Source organism: Erpetoichthys calabaricus, chromosome 15 (assembly GCF_900747795.2).
Source record: "Erpetoichthys calabaricus chromosome 15, fErpCal1.3, whole genome shotgun sequence".
NCBI classification, from domain to species: domain Eukaryota; kingdom Metazoa; phylum Chordata; class Cladistia; order Polypteriformes; family Polypteridae; genus Erpetoichthys; species Erpetoichthys calabaricus.
This window is the reverse complement of record NC_041408.2, coordinates 16,895,986-16,920,771: the sequence shown is the minus strand read 5'-3', so window position 1 is coordinate 16,920,771 and position 24,786 is coordinate 16,895,986. Positions and strand designations below refer to the sequence as shown.

At 38.3% G+C, this 24,786-nt stretch overlaps 1 protein-coding gene across 1 annotated transcript in view; it reads left to right on the top strand.

The window, feature by feature from the left end:
* Positions 1–24,786, top strand: part of prepl (prolyl endopeptidase like) — a 41,180-nt gene that overhangs the window by 3,428 nt on the left and 12,966 nt on the right. The window contains exons 2-7 of the mRNA XM_051919638.1: positions 5,162–5,290; positions 9,519–9,585; positions 10,949–11,149; positions 16,662–16,788; positions 22,342–22,559; positions 22,721–22,908. Coding sequence (XP_051775598.1) covers positions 5,162–5,290; positions 9,519–9,585; positions 10,949–11,149; positions 16,662–16,788; positions 22,342–22,559; positions 22,721–22,908 — 930 coding nt within the window. The remainder of the gene's footprint in view (positions 1–5,161; positions 5,291–9,518; positions 9,586–10,948; positions 11,150–16,661; positions 16,789–22,341; positions 22,560–22,720; positions 22,909–24,786) is intronic.

Below are 24,786 nucleotides of genomic sequence, written 5' to 3'. Positions count from 1 at the left end.
ATGGACCTTAGTAGATGGAGAAGTGTAGGTGGAGCTGCAGAAGTAACAGTCTCTCAGCTGTCTTCTCCACTGTACTGCTGCTGCAAATGGCATTCCAGATCCCAGCCTTGAGACTCTTCAGCAACGTAGTCAAGCAAGTCTGTTTTACATCTTCTCAGCGATTTGCTAAGTCAAACTGTAGATCTTCTTGTCCACTCCAGAAACCAATGTGGCTCTCTGCTGTGCTGACCCACATGATTCATACTTCATTTATGCTCTTTTAGGTGGCTCGGTATCCTTAAAAGGACCACTTAACTATTGCAGCTGTTGATGAAATTCTTTTAGCGACATTGCAGGCTTGACATTTTTATAGAAGCACCTGCCACTGGCTCTGAAGCTGATCATTTGTATGATGGAATTTTCAGCTTATTCTATGGGTGATTCATCCCTGGCTGATGCAGCTTTTCACCGTCATTACAGTATCTGGAGAAGACAGAAAAAAAATTCAATTGAAAAGATGTTGGGAAAAACAAAAACCTACAAGGATTCCAAGGCCAAAAGACCACCCAGGTCCCACTGGACATTCTATCTAAGATGTACTTAAGTTGTTCCTTATTTTTTTTTTGTTTGTTTTTTTAGGTTTCATTCTAGAGCAGCAGTTCCCAACCAGTGTACATGGTGGACCAGTTGGGGGTACACGAAAATAATATTGGTAATGGCGGAAAACACCAAAAAAAGGACAAATGACAAAATCGAGTCTATAAACAAGAAATTGGATTTTTGGGGATCATGTATCTAAAAAGACCAGTGTGAAGTTTTTGATACACTTCACAGTTTCTTATCTGAAAACGAGCTGAAATTGTCAAAAGTACTAAAAAGTAGTACAATAACTCACTTAAAAGGACTTGAGGTGTTGTTCAGGCAGTATTTTCTGAAGCGAAATTGTGATGATAAATGGATTTTAAATCCATTCAACGAATTGTTTTTTCAACAAGCCGATAAAGTTTTGTTTCTGAGAAAGAACAATTGATTGAACTTTTGACTGATTCTTCTTTAAAATCTGATTTCAAAAAAGAAATGTCATTGACTTCTGGGCAGCAATGAAAGAAGAGTACCAAGAACTCAGTGATAAAGCAATAAAATATTTATTACCTTTCACAAACACAGAGCTTGTCGAAAGAGCATTCTCGTCTTATGCATATATTAAGAACAAATATCTCAATAACATTGACCACAGCTCCTGATTTGAGATTATATCTGTCTTCATTTGAACCTGATTTTACAAAACTCGGATCCATGAAACAAGCTCAAGGATCACATTAAAATTATTAAGAGCCACATTGAAAGACTTGTATATCAAGATGAATAATTTTTATGTACTTTCAACATAAGTTAATGTGGGTAAAAATTATTTTAATGCTGTTTTTATTTGTTTTGATCTTATGTTAGGCTGCTATTATAAAAAATTGAAATAAATTGTGAAATGTAAAATCAAAAGTAAAAGCCTATAAATGTCACAAGGTTAATTTGAATCATTCGATTATTTAGCTAACCTAAGAAAATTTAAAAAAAAAAACACTTTTTTTGAGATGGGTGGGGGTAATGAAGAGAAGGGGTACCCATAAATGAAAAGCCTAATCGAGGGGTACAGGAGAAAAAAAAGGTTGGGAACTGCTGTTCCAGATGATTCAATGCAGTGGGTCTCGTGGATAGTTGGGGTATCTGCTTTTATTCTCACATCACTGGTAACTTCAGAGTATTTTAATTGGGTGGTGGTGACGTTCAGAAAAAAAACAGAAAAGAAAGTAGATTAGTATTGATTGCAAATCCATTTAAGAATATGGTTAAGTCTATGTATGTTATAATCTATTAGAAGTAAAACTTAAATGTATCTACAAAAAGCCAAATTGAACAAGTGGGATTTTAAGAGTTTTTTTTTTAAGTTTCACAGTATTAGCCTTATGTATTTCTATTAGTAAAGTATCCCAGATTTTGGTGCATAACAGCACTTTTTTAATGCTTAACTCTTGGAATAATAAGCAGACCACCATTAGAATATCTAAGGTTACAACTTGGAGTGTAGTGGGACAGACAGTGTAAAATACAGGAAGGAGCATGCTTATTTAAATCTTTATATACCATTAGTAAATATTTTAAAGTCAATTTTAATGGACTTGGAAAACCAATGTAATAATGCTAAACCTGATGAGTTGTGCTCTTATTTTCTTTTTCTGGTTGAGCTTCTTGCTGCTGCATTTTGAGCTAACTGATGTCTTTCTTAGGTAATCCAGTTAGACGTGCATTAGAGTAATCTAGTCAACTGTAAATAAAGGTGTGAGTTCGAGTCTCAGCATCACGCAATATTATAAGAGAACTTTTGCAGTGACCCTGAAATGGAAAAATGCAGCCCTAGTAATAGATAGATAGATAGATACTTTATTAATCCCAAGGGGAAATTCACATACTAAATGGTTAATGTGCAAATTAAAGTTTAGGTCAGAGCCTGTGATTACACCAAAAGTCTTCACTTCTGTCTTGATTTTTCATGCTAAAGGGTCAAGTTTATTTCCAAACCTTTGCTATTTCCATTTTTTCCAACCTGTTTGTAGCCGAGGTCAGTGATAGATCTGCAGCAAACCAATAATTTTACTGCTATATTATAATGTTGTTATGTAACTTTTTAACTTTAATGTTGAGGTTGCTAAACCAATTTATAAAGCAGTGTAACAATAGATTCAACAAAAAAACTTGTAAACAATTATTATTATGGTTTTGTCCACTTTAAAACAATTGAGTTTCTTAAAAATGGTTAGCCATTCTACTCCTTCTTACAAATTTGTTCTGTGTTGAGATCAAAAGTTAACATGTTATCATTAATTGTCCCTAGATGTTTGTGGTTCTTCACCTTATTCAGTCTCCCTTTTAATTGTCACTGAGAGAACTGAAGGAGGGCAGCACCTAAAGTCTTCGGGACATCATATGGCTGCAGAGTTTTTGTTTTAACCAGATTCACATTTAGTGATAATGACTAGTCTCATTTAATGAGCTGGTCTTTTTTTGTATTCAGAGCAGCACAGTGGTGTGATATTTACATTTATAAGACATTCAGTAAATATTTCTATTTTTGCTATAGATTTAAATGTTTAACTCTCTTATGTTGTTTTCCTATTGCTTTGCGCTGTCCTGTGTAATCTGCGCCCTTCATTGTATCCTAATAATGACAATTAAAAACTAGTAGAGCAAACAACACTGAATGACAAAAGGCTGCAACTACATAAGTGTCAGATAAGCTAATTAGTAAATTCTTCTTCTTTCGGCTGCTCCCGTTAGGGGTTGCCACAGCGGATCATCTTCTTCCATATCTTCCTGTCCTCGTCATCTTGTTCTGTTACACCCATCACCTGCCTGTCCTCTCTCACCACATCCATAAATCTTCTCTTAGGCCTTCCTCTCCTCCACTTGCCTGGCAGCTCTATCCTTAGCATCCTTCTCCCAATATACCCAGCATCTCTCCTCTGCACATGTCCAAACCAACACAATGTCGCCTCTCTGACGTTGTCTGCAAACCATCCAACCTGAGCTGACCCTCTAATGTCCTCATTTCTAATCCTGTCCATCCTCATCACACCCAATGCAAATCTTAGCATCTTTAACTCTGCTACCTCCAGCTCTGTCTCCTGCTTTCTGGTCCGTGCCACTGTCTCCAATCCATATAACAAAGCTGGTCTCACTACCATCCTGTAGACCTTCCCTTTCATTCAGTAAATAACGGATTAAATAACCAGAACACCTGAAAAATAAGAATGAAAATATTCTTAAAAAGTTAGAAAAAAAAACCAAACTACATTGTCCCCTTGTAACTGTTTAGTACGTTTTAATAAACATTTACCAAACTTAGTTTTGTAATTTCTACACTGACTCCAAAACACACAAGCTGAGAGATAACAGCTCACATAATTAGGCCTGGTTGGTTGCAACAAAAACCTGCAGCTCACCAGGACAGAGTTTGGGAGCCCCTAGTCTTCAGCCATATTTTGTTTCTTAAAGATTTTTTATTTTTAAAAGGAATGTTCACACCATTGAACACATTCATCAACAACAGGTACGTGGCTGTTCTCCTAGTGTACTGTATTTAAGGATTGATTGATTTAAAAGTTGAATGTGCATACTAATTTGGAATATGTCGTAAAATATATAATGAGTTATTATTTCTCCATAATTGCATTGAATTCATGTGTAAAATGTTATATCAAGGACATTATGATGAGTATACAACAAAGTTAATTTAGATTGATGTGCAGCACCAGTGCGTTTGGGCTGTAGGAGAGGAGACTTAATTTAATAAGAAAGGCAAAGCAAACTGAAGCTATTTTCTCTGTAGAGTCTACAGTAATGGCATTTACAAGTCAATGAGGATCCTGTGTCTGCCCCTGTTTGTTGCCCGTGTGGAGTCTCCGCATGCCTGTTGATGTTTACCATCCCCTTCCCCAAAGACACGTTTGTGAGGCTAATGGATCATTCCAAACTGTGCCTGTGTGTTTGTGTGCATCATATTTGTCTGCAGTGGACTGGCAGCCTGTGTTCCTAAATTGCTCTGCTGCTATAAGAATATGTTCCATCCCCACTTAGTTGAACTTAAATTGAACAAGTCTGAGAATGTTTTATAATACGGCAACTGGCAGCTTCATTGCAGTGCCACTTTACAATCTCTAATCGTGTTTTCATTTCTATCAGACAATAATTCAGCTGTACTATTCCCATACAAAGCTTCAGCTATGATGAAGATGCCTTTGTGTTAATGCAGTGGTACAGTTCACTATTCGCTGGTAGGATTTGCCCAGAACTTACCACATTCAGTGAGCCCTCCAAAATCACTGCATCTACGCAATTCTGTGCTCATGTCATCTTCATCCCAGTATCTGTGTGTGCAGTTTTGGGTCCAAAATATTTGAAAAGAACAACTTGCTGCTGCCTTACCTTTGACAGGTATTGTGCTGTCTGAGCATGGAGCTATCTAGTGGCTGTTATTTGGCATCTTTTCTGAACAGCTCTTTCATTATCTCATGTTAAACTTATCAATTTTTATCCATCCAGCCATTTGTTAGTTTCAACCACTGTTTTAAATTTCACGGAATACAGACATCTTTATGCCAAAGGTAATATTAATGTCTGCTTTCTTTAGGATGACCACGGTTCCAATATGGAAGATTTTAAGTCTCAAATTCATAAGTACCACAGTCTGGAGACATACTTTAAAAAGAAGCTGAGAAAATACTACAGAAGATTTACAGATACAACTCAGGGTGCTGTGGTAAGTATATAACTTTTCTTTTTTTGATTTTATGCGAGTCTTAGAAGTTACCTTCCTTGTGTCAAATGAACAGCAGTGGTAGAGGTTACATATTACTTAATGTTCAACAATTCAGATTTTGACTTCTGTTCATTTCCTGATTTGGTTGCCTTCTGGGTGAATGTTTGCTTCACATTTTTAAAAGCTGACTGTTAAGCCCAGCGGCAGCTCTGAATGAGCCTTGGGTTTAAATGTGCCCTCTGATGCAGGGGTGGCCAACTCCAGTCCTGGAGGGCCACCGTGGCTGCAGGTTTTCATTCTAACCCTTTTCTTAATTATTGACCTGCTAATTAACTTCTTTTGAACTAATTTTAATTGACTTGCTCTGAAAGACTCAGACCCCTTAATTGTTTCTTTTTCCTTAATTAACAGCCAAACAATAATGAAATATATAATTGTTTCTTTTTCCTTAATTAACAGCCAAACAATAATGAAATACAAAATGAGCCAAAACAACTGGTGTCCATCATACAATATCTGAAAATAAAGATGAAGGTCTCGGGGATGTTGATCTGCTCAGGTCTCCAAAACCTGTTAATGATGCTCTTAGAAAAGTGAAAATCATGAGTTTCAGAAATGTCTGCTATTGCACCACGAGAGCAGCAACAAGCCATGGATTTAAAGAACGAGTTTAATTAACAAGACTCAGCGCCTCATTAAGCAGCTGGTTGGAGTTTGAGGCCCTGACTTAGTTGGCCTTCTGTTGGCTCACTCACTTCACATTTCATTTCTGTTTGGGTGCCATTTAAGGAAAGACATGAAGCAATTCAGAGGAATGAGGAAGAAATTCAGGGGAACAAATCTTAAAAAACAAATTACTTAAAATGAGTTCAAAAGAAGTTTAATTAGCAGCAGAAACAGGTCACTAATCGAGAAAAGGGTTAGAATGAAAAGCTGCAGCCACTGTGGCCCTCCTTGACTGGAGTTGGCAACCCCTGCTCTAATGGACTGGTCCTGTCCCATCTGGGGTACCTACCTGTCATCACCTACCTGTCCCCGTTGTTTGGCAGCTTCTTATAATCTGTTACCGACCAAAGCAGTTTCGGGAAAACGAGTGTACGGCAAAGCTAACTTTTTAAATAAAGCGGGTTGTTAACTTGTTAATATGCTGCTCGTATTTTCAAAACAGTTGTATTTGACACTTTAAATGTACTCTACTTTTTATTCTTAATGGATTTGTCATATTTTAGATTTTTCTTATTGTGTTCAGTATAACAAGCATTTTATTCTGCAGTTTATCATTTAATTTTGTTCATTTTTACATGATCTCTGTGCAGTAGTGTTTACAATACAAAGGTATTTTCTAACTTTGCCTGAGTTAGCAAGTGTTTCCAACAAAGCTGCTGAGATCATAATATGGCAGCCCTGTTCAGTCCTTGAAGTACAAAGAGTTTAATGGAGTATTCCTGACTCTAGCCATTCTTGCACCTCTACGTACACCTGACTGCGATTTATACTCCAGCTCAGCTGCTGTCTTACTAATTATTATACCTTGTCGGTGGCTTATCTTAACATTAGTTCCATTGATCATATGGCACCCCATGGCTTCTTGATCATATGTTGCCTGCAGGTAGTATGTCTTGCTGTGCTCCACTAGCAAGAGTTTTGTTTCTCCTTTCATTTTGTAGTTTATTAAAATATGAAAATCTAAGTGTATTATCCTAGCCAGTTGTACTGTTTTCCACAGTAGTTGTGCTTATATGCATTTATTTTTTTCTTTATGAATTCAACAAACAGTAAAAAAAATTGATGATAAAGTTTGGGAACCCCTCTCAGTCTGCATAATAATTGACTCTACCTTCAACAAAAAAAGATAACAGTGGTATGTCTTTCATTTCCAAGGAACATCCGAGTACTGGGGTGTTTTCCGAATAACGATTTTTAGTGAAGCAGTTTAGTTGTATGAAATCAAATGTGAAAAACTGGCTGTGCAAAAATGTGGGTCCCCTTGTAATTTTGCCGATTTGAATGCATGTCACTGCTCAATGCTGATTACTTGCAGACCAAATTGGTTGATTAGCGCGTTAAGCCATGAACTTCATAGACAGGTGTGTCCAATCATGAGAAAAGGTATTTAAAGTGGTCAATTACAAGTTGTGCTTCCCTTTGACTCTCCTCTGAAGAGTGACAGCATGGGATCCTCAAAGCAACTCTCAAAAGATCTGAAAACAAAGATTGTTCAGTGTCATGGTTTAGGGGAAGGCTACAAAAAGCTATCTCAGAGGTTTAAACTGTCAGTTTCAACTGTAAGGAATGGAATCAGGAAATGGAAGGCCACAGGCACAGTTGCTGTTAAACCCAGCAGGTCTGGCAGGCCAAGAAAAATACAGAAGTGGCATATGTGCAGGATTGTGAGAGTGGTTACAGACAACACACAGATCACCTCCAAAGACCTGCAAGAACATCTGGCTGCAGATGGTATATCTGTACATCGTTCTACAATTCAGCGCAATTTGCACAAAGAACATCTGTATGGCAGGGTGATGAGAAAGAAGCCCTTTCTGCACTCACCCCACAAACAGTCGCTTGTTGTATGCAAATGCTCATTTAGACAAGCCAGATTCACTTTGGAATAAAGTGCTTTGGACTGATGAGACAAAAATTTGGTCGTAACAAAAAACGCTTTGCATGGCGAAAGAAGAACACCACATTCCAAGAAAAACACCTGCTACTTACTGTCAAATTTGGTGGAGGTTCCATCATGCTGTGTGGCTAGTTAATAATAATAATAATAATTCATTACATTTATATAGCGCTTTTCTCAGTACTCAAAGCGCTATCCACACAGGGAGGAACCGGGAAGCGAACCCACAATCTTCCACAGTCTCCTTAGTTCATGGACTGGGGCCCTTGTTAAAGTCAAGGGTCGAATGAATTCAACCCAGTATCAACAAATTCTTCAGGATAATGTTCAAGCATCAGTAACGAAGTTGAAGTTACGCAGGGGTTGGATATTCCAACAAGACAATGACCCAAAACACAGTTCGAAATCTACAAAGGCATTCATGCAGAGGGAGAAGTACAATGTTCTGGAATGGACGTCACAGTCCCCTGACTTGAATATCATCGAAAATCTAGGGGATGATTTGAGGCAGGCTGTCCATGCTCAGCAGCCATCAAATTGAACTGAACTGGAGAGATTTTGTATAGAAGAATGGTCAGAAATACCTCCATCCAGAATCCAGACACTCATCAAAGGCTATAGGAGGACAGCATCTAGAGGCCGTTAGATTAGCAAAAGGAGGCTCAACTAAGTATTGATGTCATATCTCTGTTGGTGTGTCCAAATTTATGCACTTGTCTAATTTTGTTATGATGCATATTGCATATTTTCTTTTAATCCAATAAACAATGTCACTGCTGAAATACTACTGTTTCCATAAGGCATGTCATATATTAAAAGGAAGTTGCTACTTTGAAAGCTCAGCCAATGATAAACAAAAATCCAAAGAATTAAGAGGGGTTCCCAAACTTTTTCATATGACTGTAAACATATCATCATGCGTAAATAAGCCAGAATGCTTAAATCTGGGCTTATGTGACACAGAAGAGACAAAACAGGCTTTTCACGTACAATTGTGCACTACTCATCAAAGAAATAACAGAATTTCAGCACCTTTCAAGCTGAGAAGTCTAACTTCTTTAACGTACGGAACATCATTTTATTGATTTAATGGCCATGTAGTACATCTGTGCTGGTGCAGATGACCAAGCAGGGAGTAGTAATGTTAATTTCCACAGGCTGGTGGTTTATTTCCATAAGATTCCTTGATATTCATAGTTTTTTTACCTGTGCTTGGAGGGAAATAAAGCTAAAAGATATCCACCATCTATCAAAATCCTCATTTTATGTTCAGATTCAGAAAATAAGAAAGAGAAGAACTCCTTGGGACTGACAGGTATCTTTATAATGTGAGAGAGGCTGTGCAGAATTAAAGTTTTTATTTGATTGTTGTTTCAGTGGTTACTTTATTTCACTTATTACACATTTTAGATAATCAACAGTAAACATTCTTCCTGAAACATGTAGTAGGCCAATAGAAATACATTCTGATGCCTTTATTTTGAAGCTGAATAACATTGACTCTTCTTCCCAGTTTAACTGTACTTCTGAGAATTGTAATTCTGCAATATGTTAAATCAACTTTATTTTTTTTTTTTTTGAAATCATGTATTTGATTTGTTACAGGTCCATGGAGTACAGCATCTTTACTTTGAAGAAGGAGACAGCATTTACAGAGTAAACCTCGCTAATTGTAAAGTCACTTCTGTATTTTTTTCCCCTTTGGTCAATTGTACCAACCCTTGCACTAATGCTTTTCAAAAATAGGTGTGAGTGGAGAAGTTTATTGTTTTGTTTTCCAGGTTCTAAGACTTATCACTCACAAAGTAATAACTGATAACTAATAAGATGTTTTGTTGATTGTCCAACTCAGCAAACGTCTTCTCGGTCCTCAACGACTGAGTTAAGGTGTAGGCTGCTATGTAACCGCTGAGCCAAAATTTATGAGTTCAAGGGTTGGAACTCGGGGCAGCACCATTGCAAAGTGGTTAGTGCTACTGAATGAATTTAAATTCCAACTTGGTCATTGTCTTAATGGAGTTTACACATTCTAATTGTTGTCAGTGTGGCATATCTTAGAGTACTCCAGTTTTCCTCTCTCTTCCCAATGGCATATGTGTTAGGTTCATTGTGAAGTCTAAACTGAGTCAGTATGGGTGCGGTTCTTGAGTGTGTCCAGCAATGGACTGACGATCCACCATACATTATGATTAATGCTAATGGGATAGGGTCTGGCCACCATAACACCAAATTGGACTGAACTGGTTTAGAAAATGGATGCACATTTCCATTTGTGCTTTTAAGTGAAATCATGAAGATTCACTATCTGACAAACACAGCAGAATATTTATATGGATAGGCTGGGGAAAGAAATTCCTAGCAGCATTATGTGAAGTGATAAGTTTAATACAATTGCTCCAAATAAAAGGAAAAGTTCTTTTTTATAAGTATTGAATGAATGATAACAGTTATTGCAAAGAGGTGGTTTTGCAACTAACTTCGATGTAATGAAGTTGAGTGATTGAGAGCCAGGAATGACAGTAAAGTGCCAACCAGGCAGTGTTAAAATGGTATTTGCTAACTGAAATTACTATTTGTAATTTCTAGATAATCCAAACATCCATCCATCCATTTTCCAACCCGCTGAATCCGAACACAGGGTCACGGGGGTCTGCTGGAGCCAATCCCAGCCAACACAGGGCACAAGGCAGGAAACAATCCTGGGCAGGGTGCCAACCCACCGCAGGACACACACAAACACACCCACACACCAAGCACACACTAGGGCCAATTTAGAATCGCCAATCCACCTAACCAGCATGTCTTTGGACTGTGGGAGGAAACCGGAGCGCCCGGAGGAAACCCACGCAGACACGGGGAGAACATGCAAACTCCACGCAGGGAGGACCCGGGAAGCGAACCCAGGTCCCCAGATCTCCCAACTGCGAGGCAGCAGCGCTACCCACTGCGCCACCGTGCCGCCCTAATCCAAACATTTCTTGTCTAATTTGGTCAATGTTTTGGTCTTTTTTTTTTTTTCTTTTCTTAAACCCAAGGCCATCAACAGCCAGAGATCTTACTGTCTCTCTCAGCAGTGGAAAGCACGGCCTCACTCCAGCGTGTCAGGTTATCACCTGGGGAGAAATTCCTAGCTGCTACGGTGAAAAGTGACCATTCAGAGGAGGCCAGTTGTGTCATTTTAAAGCTAGGTGATAACCCTGCAGTTACTCATATCCAGAGGAATGTCTTCAGTTTTGGTATGAGATTGTAATTTTTAGATATACGTTAATGATTTTAGAACCGAGATCTTCAAGTAAACAAAAATGTAATTTGTTATTCAGCTTGTGAATGCAATCTAGCACAGTCCTGTTCAGTGTTTTATTTAACTCTGTTTATTTTTAACCTCATTTCTGAAATTTTTATGCTACAAAAACAACACGTTCTCTTTATTTAACTCTAGCTCATTATCCTTTATAAATGCACACTCATGCAATAGTTTAAAGGTTAGCCTTTAACCTTTAGCCTTTGTGATTCTGGAGGAATCTAAAATGATGATTTAACACAGTAAAGGGAAAATATTTCTTGCAGTAAATTTTGAAAGAATAAGAAACTCACTGCAACATAAATTTTCACCCATGCAGTATTGCCTTTCCTGATCATTCTCATATATATATAAATATAAATATATATATATATATATATATATATATATATATATATATATATATATACACACACAGTGGAACCTCTAGATACGAGTTTAATTCGTTCCAGCACTGAGCTTGTATAGCGAATTTCTCGTATCTAGAACAAACTTCCCCATTGAAAATAATGGAAATCCAGTTAATCCGTTCCGCACCCCAAATATGTTAACATAAAAATCAATTTTCCTAACAAATAACACTGATAAATAATATATACTGTAGTCTAGCTTTAATAAATAATACTGGTAAATAATATAACTGATTATTAAAAGAATCAAAACAGGTGTCCAAAGTGCAGTAGAGCATTCAATAAATCTTTAAATAAATAATCCTTAAAACAGTTGTGAAGTGGAGGTTTAAAATACACAAGAATAACAATCCTTTAACACGAGGTTAAAACGTCAACAGAAAGCAGTCTTTAAAAAACAGATGACAATCCCCGGTGCTTCTTCTCTGTTAGCGTCAGCGTCTCACCTGCTTCTCCCATGCGGGCTCTGCAACAGGTGAGACACTCTTAATGCAGCTGACCTTCTCTACACCGTCCTGCTTCAGCTGTTTGGCTCACCTGTTCAGCTCACTGTTCAGCTACACGCGAGCCTGCACTCGCTCGCTCTCCCGCACCGACTTCCTACTGCTGCTGATCCCTGCTGCTTCCTCCTGCAACCTCCGTTCTCTCTCCTCTTTTCTTTTACTTCTTCTCCCCCTTAACCGGCTCGTGCTTCTCTATATATGCGGGGAGGACATGGCAGCTGCAGCCCATCAGCCACAGGAACAATCATGGATGTGGGCAGTTTCCCACCTGTGCACTTAGGTGAGAAACGCAGACACCGCAGATCGCCCTGCGGCTCGCTACTGCTACCACGCCCCCTCGCTTCGCGAGCTATACCTACAGCCTGGCTCGTGGCTCGTTACGCGAGCCAATGCTTGTATTTAGATCTGAATTTTTCGCTCATACTTTCCTCGTATCTTGAATTTCTCGTATACAGAGGTGATCGTATCTCGAGGTTCCACTGTATATATATTTTTTTTATTTTATTTAATATCTAAAACTACAAATATCAAAGGATGATTTAGAACTATGCCTTTAAACTCACTGATGCTCTTCCTTATTCTAGTTATCACTGAAGATCAACATACATGTACTCCACAACAGTGTTATTTAATTAGAAACATTCTCGCTTATGATAAATTATGCCTAGAATGTAACCTAACAGAACAAAGTATTCCTTAATTTAAAAAATATTAAATATTTTTCCAATGAACTCTATCCTTCAGTGAAACCACTGGACTGGCACCTCATCTGAACTTTGGTATTATTATTATATTTTATATACACGTCTGTCTGTCCGCTTTTCACGAGAGAACTGCTTAACGGATTTAGGTCAAGCAAATTATAGAAATAATCTGAACTTTCCGATTGATTTTGCCACTTCTCTCATCGCGCTAAGAATCATAGTTCGCTTGCAGGAGTGATATAGTCGCGTTAATCCGAGACCAAGTCTGCAGGCCGAGGGGAAGGGGAAGCGTGACGTCAGGAGTAGGGAGCCGGGCAGGGCCCTCCTCACTGTCCTGTTTCTCTTCTATGTGGGCAGAGACGTGGGGCACGGCTAGTATGTATATATTAAAGAATATACTGTTCTCTATATACTTTTTGGTAATTTAAACATTCTGTCAAGTGTTTTTTTTCCTTTAGTCAGCATTAGATGTAAGCTCTTTAAGCATTTTTAGCACAATCAAATTTTATAGCAATACCTTATGTCTAATCATTTCTTTTTTCTTGTGCTTCATGTATTAAAAATAGTTTTCTAACTCTTTATAATTACCTTTTTTGTTTCTTATTATTCTTAATTACATTCAGCAGATACTTTTTCAAGCTCCCCACTTAACAGTTTTTATATAAAGCATATTTATTATAATAAAATGTGTTATTTAAAATCATTTGCTTGCATAATATACATTGAGCAAGAACAAATATTTTAAAAGACATTTTTCTCTTTTTCTGTGGTGGGCTAGCACCCTGCCCGGGGTTTGTTTCCTGCCTTGGCTGAGATTGGCTCCAGCAGACCCCTGTGACCCTATAGTTAGGTTATAGCAGTTTGGATAATGGATGGATGGATTTTTCTCTTTTTATACTTTATATTCATGTTTATGTCCTTTGTCAAGAAAAATTAACTACTAGAAATGAATTGTTTTGCTAAGACTCAGTGAATTTAGAAAGTATTCAGACCCCTTTACTTTCTTCACACTTTGGTTTTGTAGATTTCATTTTAAATTGATGCATTTGCCCTTTTGGCCTATCAGTCTACCCTCTGTATCCATCCATCCATTTTCCAACCCGCTGAATCTGAACACAGGGTCACAGGGGTCTGCTGGAGCCAATCCCAGCCAACACAGGGTGCAAGGCAGGAACCAATCCTGGGCAGGGCCAATCCACCAAACCTGCATATCTTTGGAATGTGGGAGGAAACCGGAGCACCCAGAGGAAACCCATGCAGACACGGGGAGAACATGCAAACCTCACGCAGGGAGGACCCGGGAAGCAAACTCGGGACCCTCTATATCCCATAATGACAAAGTGAAGACATGTTTTCACTACTGTTAGCAACTTTATTAAAACTTAAAAACTGAAACCCCTCATTTATTTATTGTGCTCAGGTGCATCCTGTTTGCTTTACTCTTCTTTGACGTGTCTAGAACTGGATTGGAGTCTACCTGTAGCGAACAGAATAGAATGAGCGTATAGTTATTGAGCCCCTGAGATCATTCACCATCATGGTGAAGGAAGTTGAGCTAATCCATCCATCCATCCATTTTCCAACCCGCTGAATACGAACACAGGGTCACGGGGGTCTGCTGGAGCCAATCCCAGCCAACACAGGGCACAAGGCAGGAAACAATCCTGGGCAGGGTGCCAACCCACCGCAGGACACACACAAACACACCAAGCACACACTAGGGCCAATTGAGAATCGCCAATCCACCTAACCAGCATGTCTCTGGACTGCGGGAGGAAACCGGAGCGCCCGGAGGAAACCCACGCAGACACGGGGAGAACATGCAAACTCCACGCAGGGAGGACCCGGGAAGCGAACCCGGGTCCCCAGGTCTCCCAACTGCGAGGCAGCAGCGCTACCCACTGCGCCACCGTGCCGCCCAAGTTGAGCTAATACAGACTTAAAAGTACCCGGAGTCCATTTGAAGACAGGACTTAATTCAGTGGATAATGCAGACATGCTGCACAAGAAGAGTCGAATCAGGCTCTTATTTTGAGGAATTTTAATATGTGTAGCAATCTACACTGTTGTGTACTGGAAGAGTAACACTAGATCAAGGAGTGCTATATGTTTGAACAAACTGGTCAGAAAGGTCAGATCCATTACAGCACTTATCCTGGACCCATTATCGAGTCAATGCCAGAAAAAGAATACTAGGAAAGTAGAGGTCATCATCACTAATTTTGCTCTTCCTCTTTGTGACATGTTGTCTTAGAGCACCTAAATGCTAAAATCATGACATAAGGGCTGTTTTTTGCTCATAGTCATCAAATTTTATAATGCCTCCTCTCATTATGCCCATCTTCACCTTGGCCAAGTAAAACAGACACAATGGCACAGGGACAATATTTCTTTACATTATATAATTCTGTTGTATGCATAGTCCGGTTTACGGGAAAGTCCATCCATCCATCCATCTTCCAACCCGCTGAATCCGAACACAGGGTCACGGGGGTCTGCTGGAGCCAATCCCAGCCAACACAGGGCACAAGGCGGGAACCAATCCAGGGCAGGGTGCCAACCCACCGCAGTACGGGAAAGTTGCCCCTCACATTTCACCCCTAACATTTTTCCCCCCACCACATTTCGCCTTCCACAATTTGCCCCCTGTAGATAATGAGTAGGTTACAGAAATGTACAAAATGCACCTAATTTTTTTATATCTTCTAATTTATTTTGATTTAATAAATGCACGTTAAACTTGCCACAAAATTAACAAAATACACAAAATACAATTAAACTTAAAAATATACCCAGAATTTTAAGGTTAACAAAAAGCATACGAAAAATATTTAAGTAGTGCTCATTAAGACGAATATTATATGTCATATAATGTTTTGGATAATATGTCAGAGTTTCAATAAAAATTACAGTCCCATTTTCGATTTAGTCTCCAGGCCAGTTGCACGAGCTATAAGTTAAAGTCAGTGTTATCTCCGTAGTGAAAACAAATTAACATTTAAAATAAAATAAAAAATGTAACAAAATTGTTGTTTAAAATTCAAAGTTGTATGTAATGCCTCTAAGATAATCAATCACATTACAATTTTGAAAATCTTGAACTATTCCTCTGATTCCTGCAGAAATTACAGCATACTTCTTGTTTCTTTGATTGCCTGAATTTCCGACGATTAGTTGTGTAATTTCGAAATTGTGCAACCCTTGTTGTTTTTTTAAAGAATCAATGAATCTGTAAATATCTGGAAATAAAGCAGCACAGGTTTTCTGAAATCCCCTGTGCCAACCCTCCATGTCGTCATTCGTACATTGCTGATCATTCAGCTTTTGTTTGTAAACATTCCACAATTCAGTAGCAAAAATGGGTAATTGCCGGCCTCTCCATTGTCTTTGTACAATACATGTATCTTCAAAGTAGTTTGCAATCACCATGGCTTCATTGGGGAAGTTCTCAGCTTCAACTAAATCTTCAAATGCTTGAATAACATTAGTAGGAGGAATAAATGGCAATGCCGGAATCATGCGGATCCAACTAGCAAATTCATGGTCTTGTTTGTATCGGGCAAAATTGTATCGGGGCGAAATGTGGGGAGCAACTTTTCCGGATCCTGCATATTCCTGGGTCTTGTTCCTGTGTAATAATTTGCAATTTTGTATTGTTTTCTATAAGTCTGTCTATTGCAGTATGTTATAGGTAGGCTTGAATCAAATATATGGTGTGACTGTTCTGTAAAAGCGAATAAACACAGTGTTGTTTTATTTTAGTAAATGGAGAATCACAAATTGTATAGTGGTGGGTACATTCTTTTCATGTATGTTTCTTTCTTTCTTAGAGTGGGCTAGAGATGAAGTTTTATTTTATACAAGCCAATCAAATCTGCGATCTTTACATGTGTATTGCCTGACATTTGATAAAGGCTATCCTGAGACAAGTTTGGTATACGAGGAGCAGGACAGCAGGTAAAGCAGAAACATCTTATATATAAACGTTTACGCGTGGAAGTGTGTGTGTATGTCTGTCTGGCCAGCCCGAAAGTGAGAGGTGGAGTCGGGGGTAAGGGCTTCACCTCCAAGGAAACAGAAAACTCCCTTAGCCGCTAATACACAAGCTAGGCCAGCACGTCGGCAAAACGAAACCTCCGAAGAAAGACAAAGTCGCTTAGCCACTAATGCACAAGCGATGCGAGCACGTCGGCAAAACAAAACCTCCTAGGAGAGAGACGCCTAGACTAGTTCCTTTCAATTGTCTGACAAAATTTTTTCAGACGATTTCAGTAGTTTCTAGGACCCTGGGCTTTCACAGCTAGTTTTAATATATTATCTCGTGATTTCACTGTAAAAAATGTTTGGTTTTGGTTTTGGTTTTGACCTTAATTAACAAACACCTCTTCCCTAACTAACACAAAATAAACACTTGAGCTTCAATATTACTACTGAACAAACAAAAATTAAAGTTAACAAAGAGAGTTGGATAATAATCAGTTAAACCGCAAATGTTAAAGAACAAGATTCAATGACTAAACTAACTGAAAATATAAACAGAGTGCAAAAATGAAACACAGAAATAAGCCTCAGTGCCAGCCCTGAAAAAAGTAAAGGGAAACATTCTCTAAACTAAGAAAAACAAGCAATTAAAAAAAAAAAGCTAAACTAGAACAGGGCAGGGCAAACTCCAAGAAGTAAAGTATAAACCTAGAAAAGCACAAGACTTGATGAAGTAGACTGTCCCCACTGGAAATTGTTTGGTTCCTCTTTCTTGTAACCTTAATAAAGGGTCTGAAAGGCAGCAATGCTTGAGCAACACACAAGTCACCCACCAAGGTAAAAGCCACATAACTAGTGAACACCAAAACCGCCTGGGAAGAGTTCTGGAGGCCAAAACACCAGTAAAGAGACAAACCAAAATGCCATATTCAACAGATTGACATAATAGTACAATAGTACATTGGATTAGGATTATAAAAGGGTGAAAATGGGAAGCCATGAGTGGAGTCCAGCCAAACCATAATAATCAAATTTTTGTGATGCCATGCCTTGTGTAATAACCATAAAAGAATAAATAAATAAATAAAGCTTGCAATTCTCTTAATAGGTATTTGATATTTTAACATTATTGTATATACTGTTTTAAATGTAAATATTAACATTTCAAGTTACTTTATGTACACATAGAGCAAAGTGTGGTAAACTCTGCTGTATCTTGAATCTCGTGGCATTAGTTTGAATCCCATGCCAGGTTGTTGTCTGTGTTGAGTTCTCTCAATGTCAACATGAGTTTTCCTCCATAATCCTCAAAGACACGGGGATGAGCTTGTTTGGTTTGTGTCATAGACTGTATGCCATTGCCCAAAGCAATACTCCCCCCAAAACTGATACTGTATATTTTTTAACATGTTACTTACCGTATGTACTTTGTAGTGATGGCCAAGAGAAATTTTTAATCTCATATTTCAAGCAGAATGGAGATAACAAAGTTTCTGATAGAATAGCCATTCATGGTGACGAACACGGGACTAAAGCAAAAATCTCACATTACCAGAGCAGCATAATCCACATGTCAAGTCATCCAGTGTTGGGGATGTTGTAAACATATGACATGTATTTTAACTAAAAATGTTGTTAAAAAACCCCTCTGGTGAACAAGCATGAAGCATGCTCAGACACAAATGAGCATTTGCATTGCAGACCACCCTGCTGCTGTTACATCTGTATTCATATCCACATCTGGAGAATTTCTGGATTATTTAGGGGTGGACTGTGGAACAGCATGCGTGAATTGATGTTCTGCTTGTTACCCGTTTTCTATATACACAATTACAATGTCATATTCTCTTCCATGAAAATATTTTTGCTTTTCCTTAACTTTTAATCTTTACTTGTACATGCTTCTCGGTAAACTCTGCCCCGATATTTTATTAAGCGCAATGTTAGCCAATGAATAAGCTGTTACTGAGATGAGCTTGTGACCAGTTAATGAGGGGGTAACTGATCAACTCAATTTAAAAAAAATAATAAGTAGAAATAAAATATCTAAAATAGTATTTCAAAAGCAGGTTATGTATATGAGTGAAAAGATTATTACATACATAGAACAGAGTGAAATATAGAATGCTGATTGCATTTCACTGCTACTCACAATGAGTTCCATACGTCCAATGTTAATCAATGTTTATAGTTGCAGGTTGGCAGATCTTACCCCAGTTCTTTTTGGAAACCAGACAGGAACCAACTCTTTAATATTGTGCCATCCTATTATAGGACACTAACTCATTCTGTGCCAATTTAAAGTTCTCAATCAACTGAACAAGGGTCCACCATAAACACTCCACCTCTGTGCCACTCTTGGAGGTACAGTGCTTTGTCCTTGCACTTTAACACACGGCAGAAAACACTGCATCAGTGTTATTTCAAATAATGTGTATTTAAATCAAAATGGTGCCATAAAAAGTATTAAATTCCATTATTGTCGATGTGCTTTTCACACAGGAAAGCATTTCAAAATGCCCAAGTAATCTTGTCAGAAAAAAGACCGAATATGCATGCAGTACTAAAAAAACTTTTATCACAAAGATCTATTTTATTTGTTAAAAGAGGTCAGAAATAACACACAAGCATTGCCATTATAGAATTCATTATTATTAAAATGAAATAGCTTATGTAATAATAGTAGTACTATATAAGCCACACATAAACCTAACCTTCTAAACCAACCTAATCCAGTTCAGGGTCACAAGGTTATGCCGAAGGGCAATTAGTAACAGGGTACTGAGTTTATCTGCTGCATCGCTGTGCTAACCGTGCATACAGAACAGTCAGTTTAAAATATACAGTGAGGCGGATGGCTGGGGATCCTGCCCAGCTGGGACGCCTGGAAGGACTGGGAGAGAAACAATACCTCCCCTGGGCCACGAGAGGGCAGCCGCCCTGGTCTGCATCGGGGCCATGGGATCAGAGCTTAGAAACTCAACCCCGTTGGGACCCATAGCCACCGCCAGGGGGTGCCCAGAGGATTATAGACCTAGGATTGCAGCATTTCTGGAAGAGATTCCAGGCACACCCAGAGTGCTTCTGGGTGCTCATGTGGCACTTCCACCACGCCAGGAAGTGCCGCCGGAAGATCATCATGAAGCACCTGGAGCACATCCGTGGTATTATAAAAAGGGGCCGAGACGGAGTCGGGTGGAAGAGGACAGAGCTTGCATGTGGAGGAGTAAGGGCAGATGAAGGAGAAGAAGAGAGAAAGTAAAAAGGGGCCGAGTATTTGACCTGATTTGAGCATTGTGCGGTGTTGTAAAGATGTGGAAAATTATTATTAATTATTATTGTGTGTGGTTTTTGGACATCTGGTGTCTGTCTGTCTGTGCACATGGGCTGAACTTCCACAACAGGTAATAAAAGAAATACACATAAAATTAAAACATTATAATGGGAAACTTTTAAGAGAATCTTTCTTTTATACTAATGACAAATTAAGGTTTTCAAAGTTGTATATAAAATCATTCAACACAAAAATGTGTAATTATAAGCCATACCTCAGACACCCCTGCATTATGTCAGCATAGTACACGTGCATCATATATAAATGCAGAGGAAATAAAATAGTCATACTTAAATAATCATGCTTAATCATACTTAATTGCACAATTTTATGAATGACATATCACAATGAACATACTGTATTTTGGGATTTTTCTTTTTTTTTTTTATAATATTTTCTCTTAGGGTAAAATTATTCCTCATGTGTGTAGGTTTCCCATGCTAGAGCCATGGACAGTGACTTCAGCAGTGCTAAAGGCTGGTAGATACTGTACTTTGACAGCATTCACGAGGTAGCCAAGCTCCACTGCTGTGTCAGGTCTTTACCGTTTGAAGACTGTGACTCTGACTGTAGGACTGCTGAACTCTGGGAAGTATATTCAAATTTTTCTCCAAACTAATAGACCAAAGATTCAGTTTTAGTCTTAGCTGTTCCTAAATATCTTTTAATATGGTAGTAATGTGTCCCTAGAAAATCATTTCTGGGAACTTCATTATGATAATGCCAGCCAAGTTTGTAAGATTTTTATGGGGCAAAGCTGACCCAAACCAGATTGACCTCTAAAGTATTTACACACTATTGACACCTAAGCATCTCTTATTTTACATGCCAAAGAAATAGGGCACCAAGTATGCTCAAAACTGTTTTATTTATTACTAGGAGGCTTCGCCCCCTGCTCGCTTCACTCGCCAACCCCCCGGCCTGCGCTATGCGCCAACTTCGTGCCTCTGTCGCTTACATGTGTGGAATTCACTTTCACCAAAAATCAAATCTTTTAATTCTCATGGATACACCTCTTCATTGGGAAGAAACACTACTTTTCCCTGATGGCAACACAAATTAGACGATCAATAAGTCTCCGACTTAAAGTTTAAATCCGAACAATATCTACATACTTCTGTCATATCACCTATGTCCATATATTTGGTCTCTTTTCGCTTTTACCTTTTCGTCAATATCGCATTGAATTTTGTTTGGAATTACATTGTGACAACGCAACGTATAACTGCCCGTGAGTGAATATCGTTTCTTTCTCTCTACACAAATTATGTCTGACAATAGCATTCACACAAATGAGAAATGATTGAACCGTGTGCGTGATTGTAAATGTTTTAGATGTGGGCAAGACTTTTCCAAATCTCTTTGCATAATCTCTCTTTGCTGTTCCGTTATTTCACCGAGTAATAATTACTGTTTGTTTGCACTAATGCGATGTTTCTGAGACTTTTGAATTTAGTACTTTCATTATGTCTAACCTGCTCTACATGTGTATCAAGCCAACGTTTTTGAACCTCTTTCCGATGTTCTACTTTGTCATCTACTCTTTGTCTTTTATTTCCGGCCCTGGGCATGGTTAAATCTCTTGGCACAAAGACTTGTCTCGCGAGACATGAAATTATCTCTCTGAAAAAATCACGTCTCATCCCAGGCTAAAAAGTCTCGTCTCGTCCCAGGATTTTTTTATATAATAGAGAGACTACGACCTACATAGAGAGGTGACTTGGTTGTCAAAAATATTAGCTTGGCCAAATTCAATAGCACTTAATATTCAATAAATGTAAGTAAAAGTGATTTGCATACCTCAGCTAGACAGTGGAATTCTTTTAATTTCTCCCCTGTAATTTTTTGCTTCTGTTCTCTTCCATTATTTAGATGATTTTGTTTGAACTTATGAAGTTTGGTCAACATGACTATTTATTAAATCGTTGTATGATCTCAAACCTGATTTGTCCTGTTTAATAAATGCATTGAAATTTTGCGCTTTTTCTCTTTATCAAATATCATTTAAAGGAAAACTGTAATTGTATAATGTACACACCTACAGAATAAGGTAGCATTAAGAATACAGCCTACAAGTAATTCTGTATAGAATACAGTCCATAGCAACTGAAATACTTTTAGAAACCTTTGTAATTGGGCCAGTTTCATTAATTGTTTAATATTTAGGCTCCTGCATTTCTCCCCTCTTTTATCAGGTTTTTTGTGGAACTCTGGTGCTCAAAAGACAAGAAATTCATCACCATAAACTGCAATAGTAAACGCAACTCAGAAGTTCATCTAATCAACTGCTTCTGTCCTTCTCGCACACCAGTTCTTGTTCAGCCTCGAACTGCTGACCTCATCTATCATGTGGATCACAGGAATGAGGAGCTTTACATTCTGGCCAACATAGGGCCCAATAGCGAGTACCAGGGAGGTGATCTTGACTCTTTATTGTGGTTCTGTAAGACCTTTCTCATAGGTGATGAAGAAAATGTGTATAGATTAATACAGTAATGTAATATGAATATTAGTGAGAGCTTCTAAAGCTGCGTCATAAAAAGTAGAATAATGTTTCCTTCTCTCTTGTTTAGCTGTTGAAAACAGCAGTTTCATCCCCATCAATTGAGAACTGGAGGTTAATTTACAGCCCGGGTCAAAGTGTGAAACTTGTGGACATGGAGTTATTTGATCAACACTGTGTAATACTTGCAAGGACTCCACAATGCTTTTACCTTGATTGTTTTCCACTTGGCAATGTCTCGCACTCATCCCGTATAATGGTAGGTGAACTTGAAAAGTCTGAAGTCTTAAAATCATTTTACTTTGGTTTTGTGGTTCTGTATCAGATATGCGTGACTTTCAGGAAGTGCACAGAAGTTGGTGCGACCTTTCCATGCTGGGTGAAATGATCTACGTCTTTGGAGCATTTCACACACAAGCTTGCAAAAATAAACAGATTTGCTGGCATCTACTCATACCCCTAGTATTTCAAGATGTAATGAAACTTTACTGTATCCCTGCAATATGAACAGTTCAATCATACATGAAGGGGATTGGTTGAAGAATTTCTTTTCATATAAAAAATATTTTTTCCAAAGTTCTTAAGTGGCAAGTGTAACTTTTTTTGTAGAAAGGTTGTGAGGGAGTGCAGTAAGTGTAAATTTAGATATTGGTAAAGGAGTTGTTTCGGAGAAAGTTGGGAGTTTCTACTGTTTGGGTGGCGTGTTGAGTGTAGACAGCAGCATTAGCGAGGGTGAGATGTGCACGTTAAAAATTCTGGGAGCTATCTCCTATTCTGACTTGTAAAATAATCTCTCTGGTAGGGAAGAGCAAGGTTTATGAAACCTTTATGAAGAGAAATGTGCTCTGTCGGGGTGAGACATGCCCACTGAAAGCAGAACTTGAACCAAAAGCTGAAGAAAAGAGTAGAGTGTTGTCAGGTGAATAAGTGTTATGTGTCAGAGTCAGAAAAAGATGAGTACTAAGTTAAGAAAAAGGCTTTGTGAGGGGGTGATAGGTGTTGGGCTAAGGAGAAATGGACTAAAGTGGTTTGGGTATGAAGTGAAAGACATGAGGTTGACTGGGAGAACAGGTGCACCAAGATAGAGGTGGAAGGGATGAGGCCAAGAGGAAGGCCCAAGGAGACGTGGATAAAGGGGTTGCCAGATGGTATATTAATGGTTCTCACTTCACTGTAGGCCTATAGCCCTAGAATATGGAGGGAAGAGATTTGGGAGGCAACCAGTTATGTGTGTTAAACCAGTATTAATGATAATAGAAAATATTTGTTTCACATTCTACCTGTATGAATTGCTTTATTATTCAAGTTGCTTGTTAAATCTGGAATTTCTGTAATCTTTAAAATTGTTTTGTCTGTTTTAAGTAAACTATCAAGTCCTATGATCTCCTGCTTAATAGGTAGGGTTGTATAACTGGTAGATCAGTATCAAATAGAGACAAATGACAATTTGCCTGAAAGTCAAGAGAAGCCTTGACATGTTCAATATATACCACCAAAGTAAGTTGATTAGGTGTACCATTTAAAACTAATTTGGGAATGTAGTGAGACAAGAGATCATAAGAGGAAAATCTAACATTGCGTTCTCAAAATGTTTTTGGACTGTCCTTTGACTTGAGCATGGGAAACGTGCTAAATAAATAAAGTGTATTAAGTGTAGTCAGTCAAGTCATTCTCTAACCTGCTTAGTCCTGAACAGGCTTGTGGGGGTCTGCTGGAGCCTATCCCAGCTAGCATAGGGCGCAAGGAAGGATTGAACCCTGGACAGGGCGCCAGTCCATTGCAGCTTTAGTTAGAGTTTTTATTTTTATGTACTTATTAAACACTTTAAATTGTAGTGCTTTAAACACAACAGGTTGTTGTTACGCTGCCAATAAAACTTTAATAAATACAATCTAGAGATGGCAGTAAACACAAAATACAGTGATTCCCCCATTATATCGTGGTTCAGCTATCACACCCCCCGCTACATCACGGATTTATTATTATTATTATTATTATTATTACATCGCTCGCCCACCCTCGGGTTTGGTTTACTGGATAAACAATTTAAAGAGATTGTTATATATGCATTATTTTCATTTTTACTTTAAAACTTTTGTAAAAACAATATTTTTCCTTTATTTCCTTCCTTGGGCGT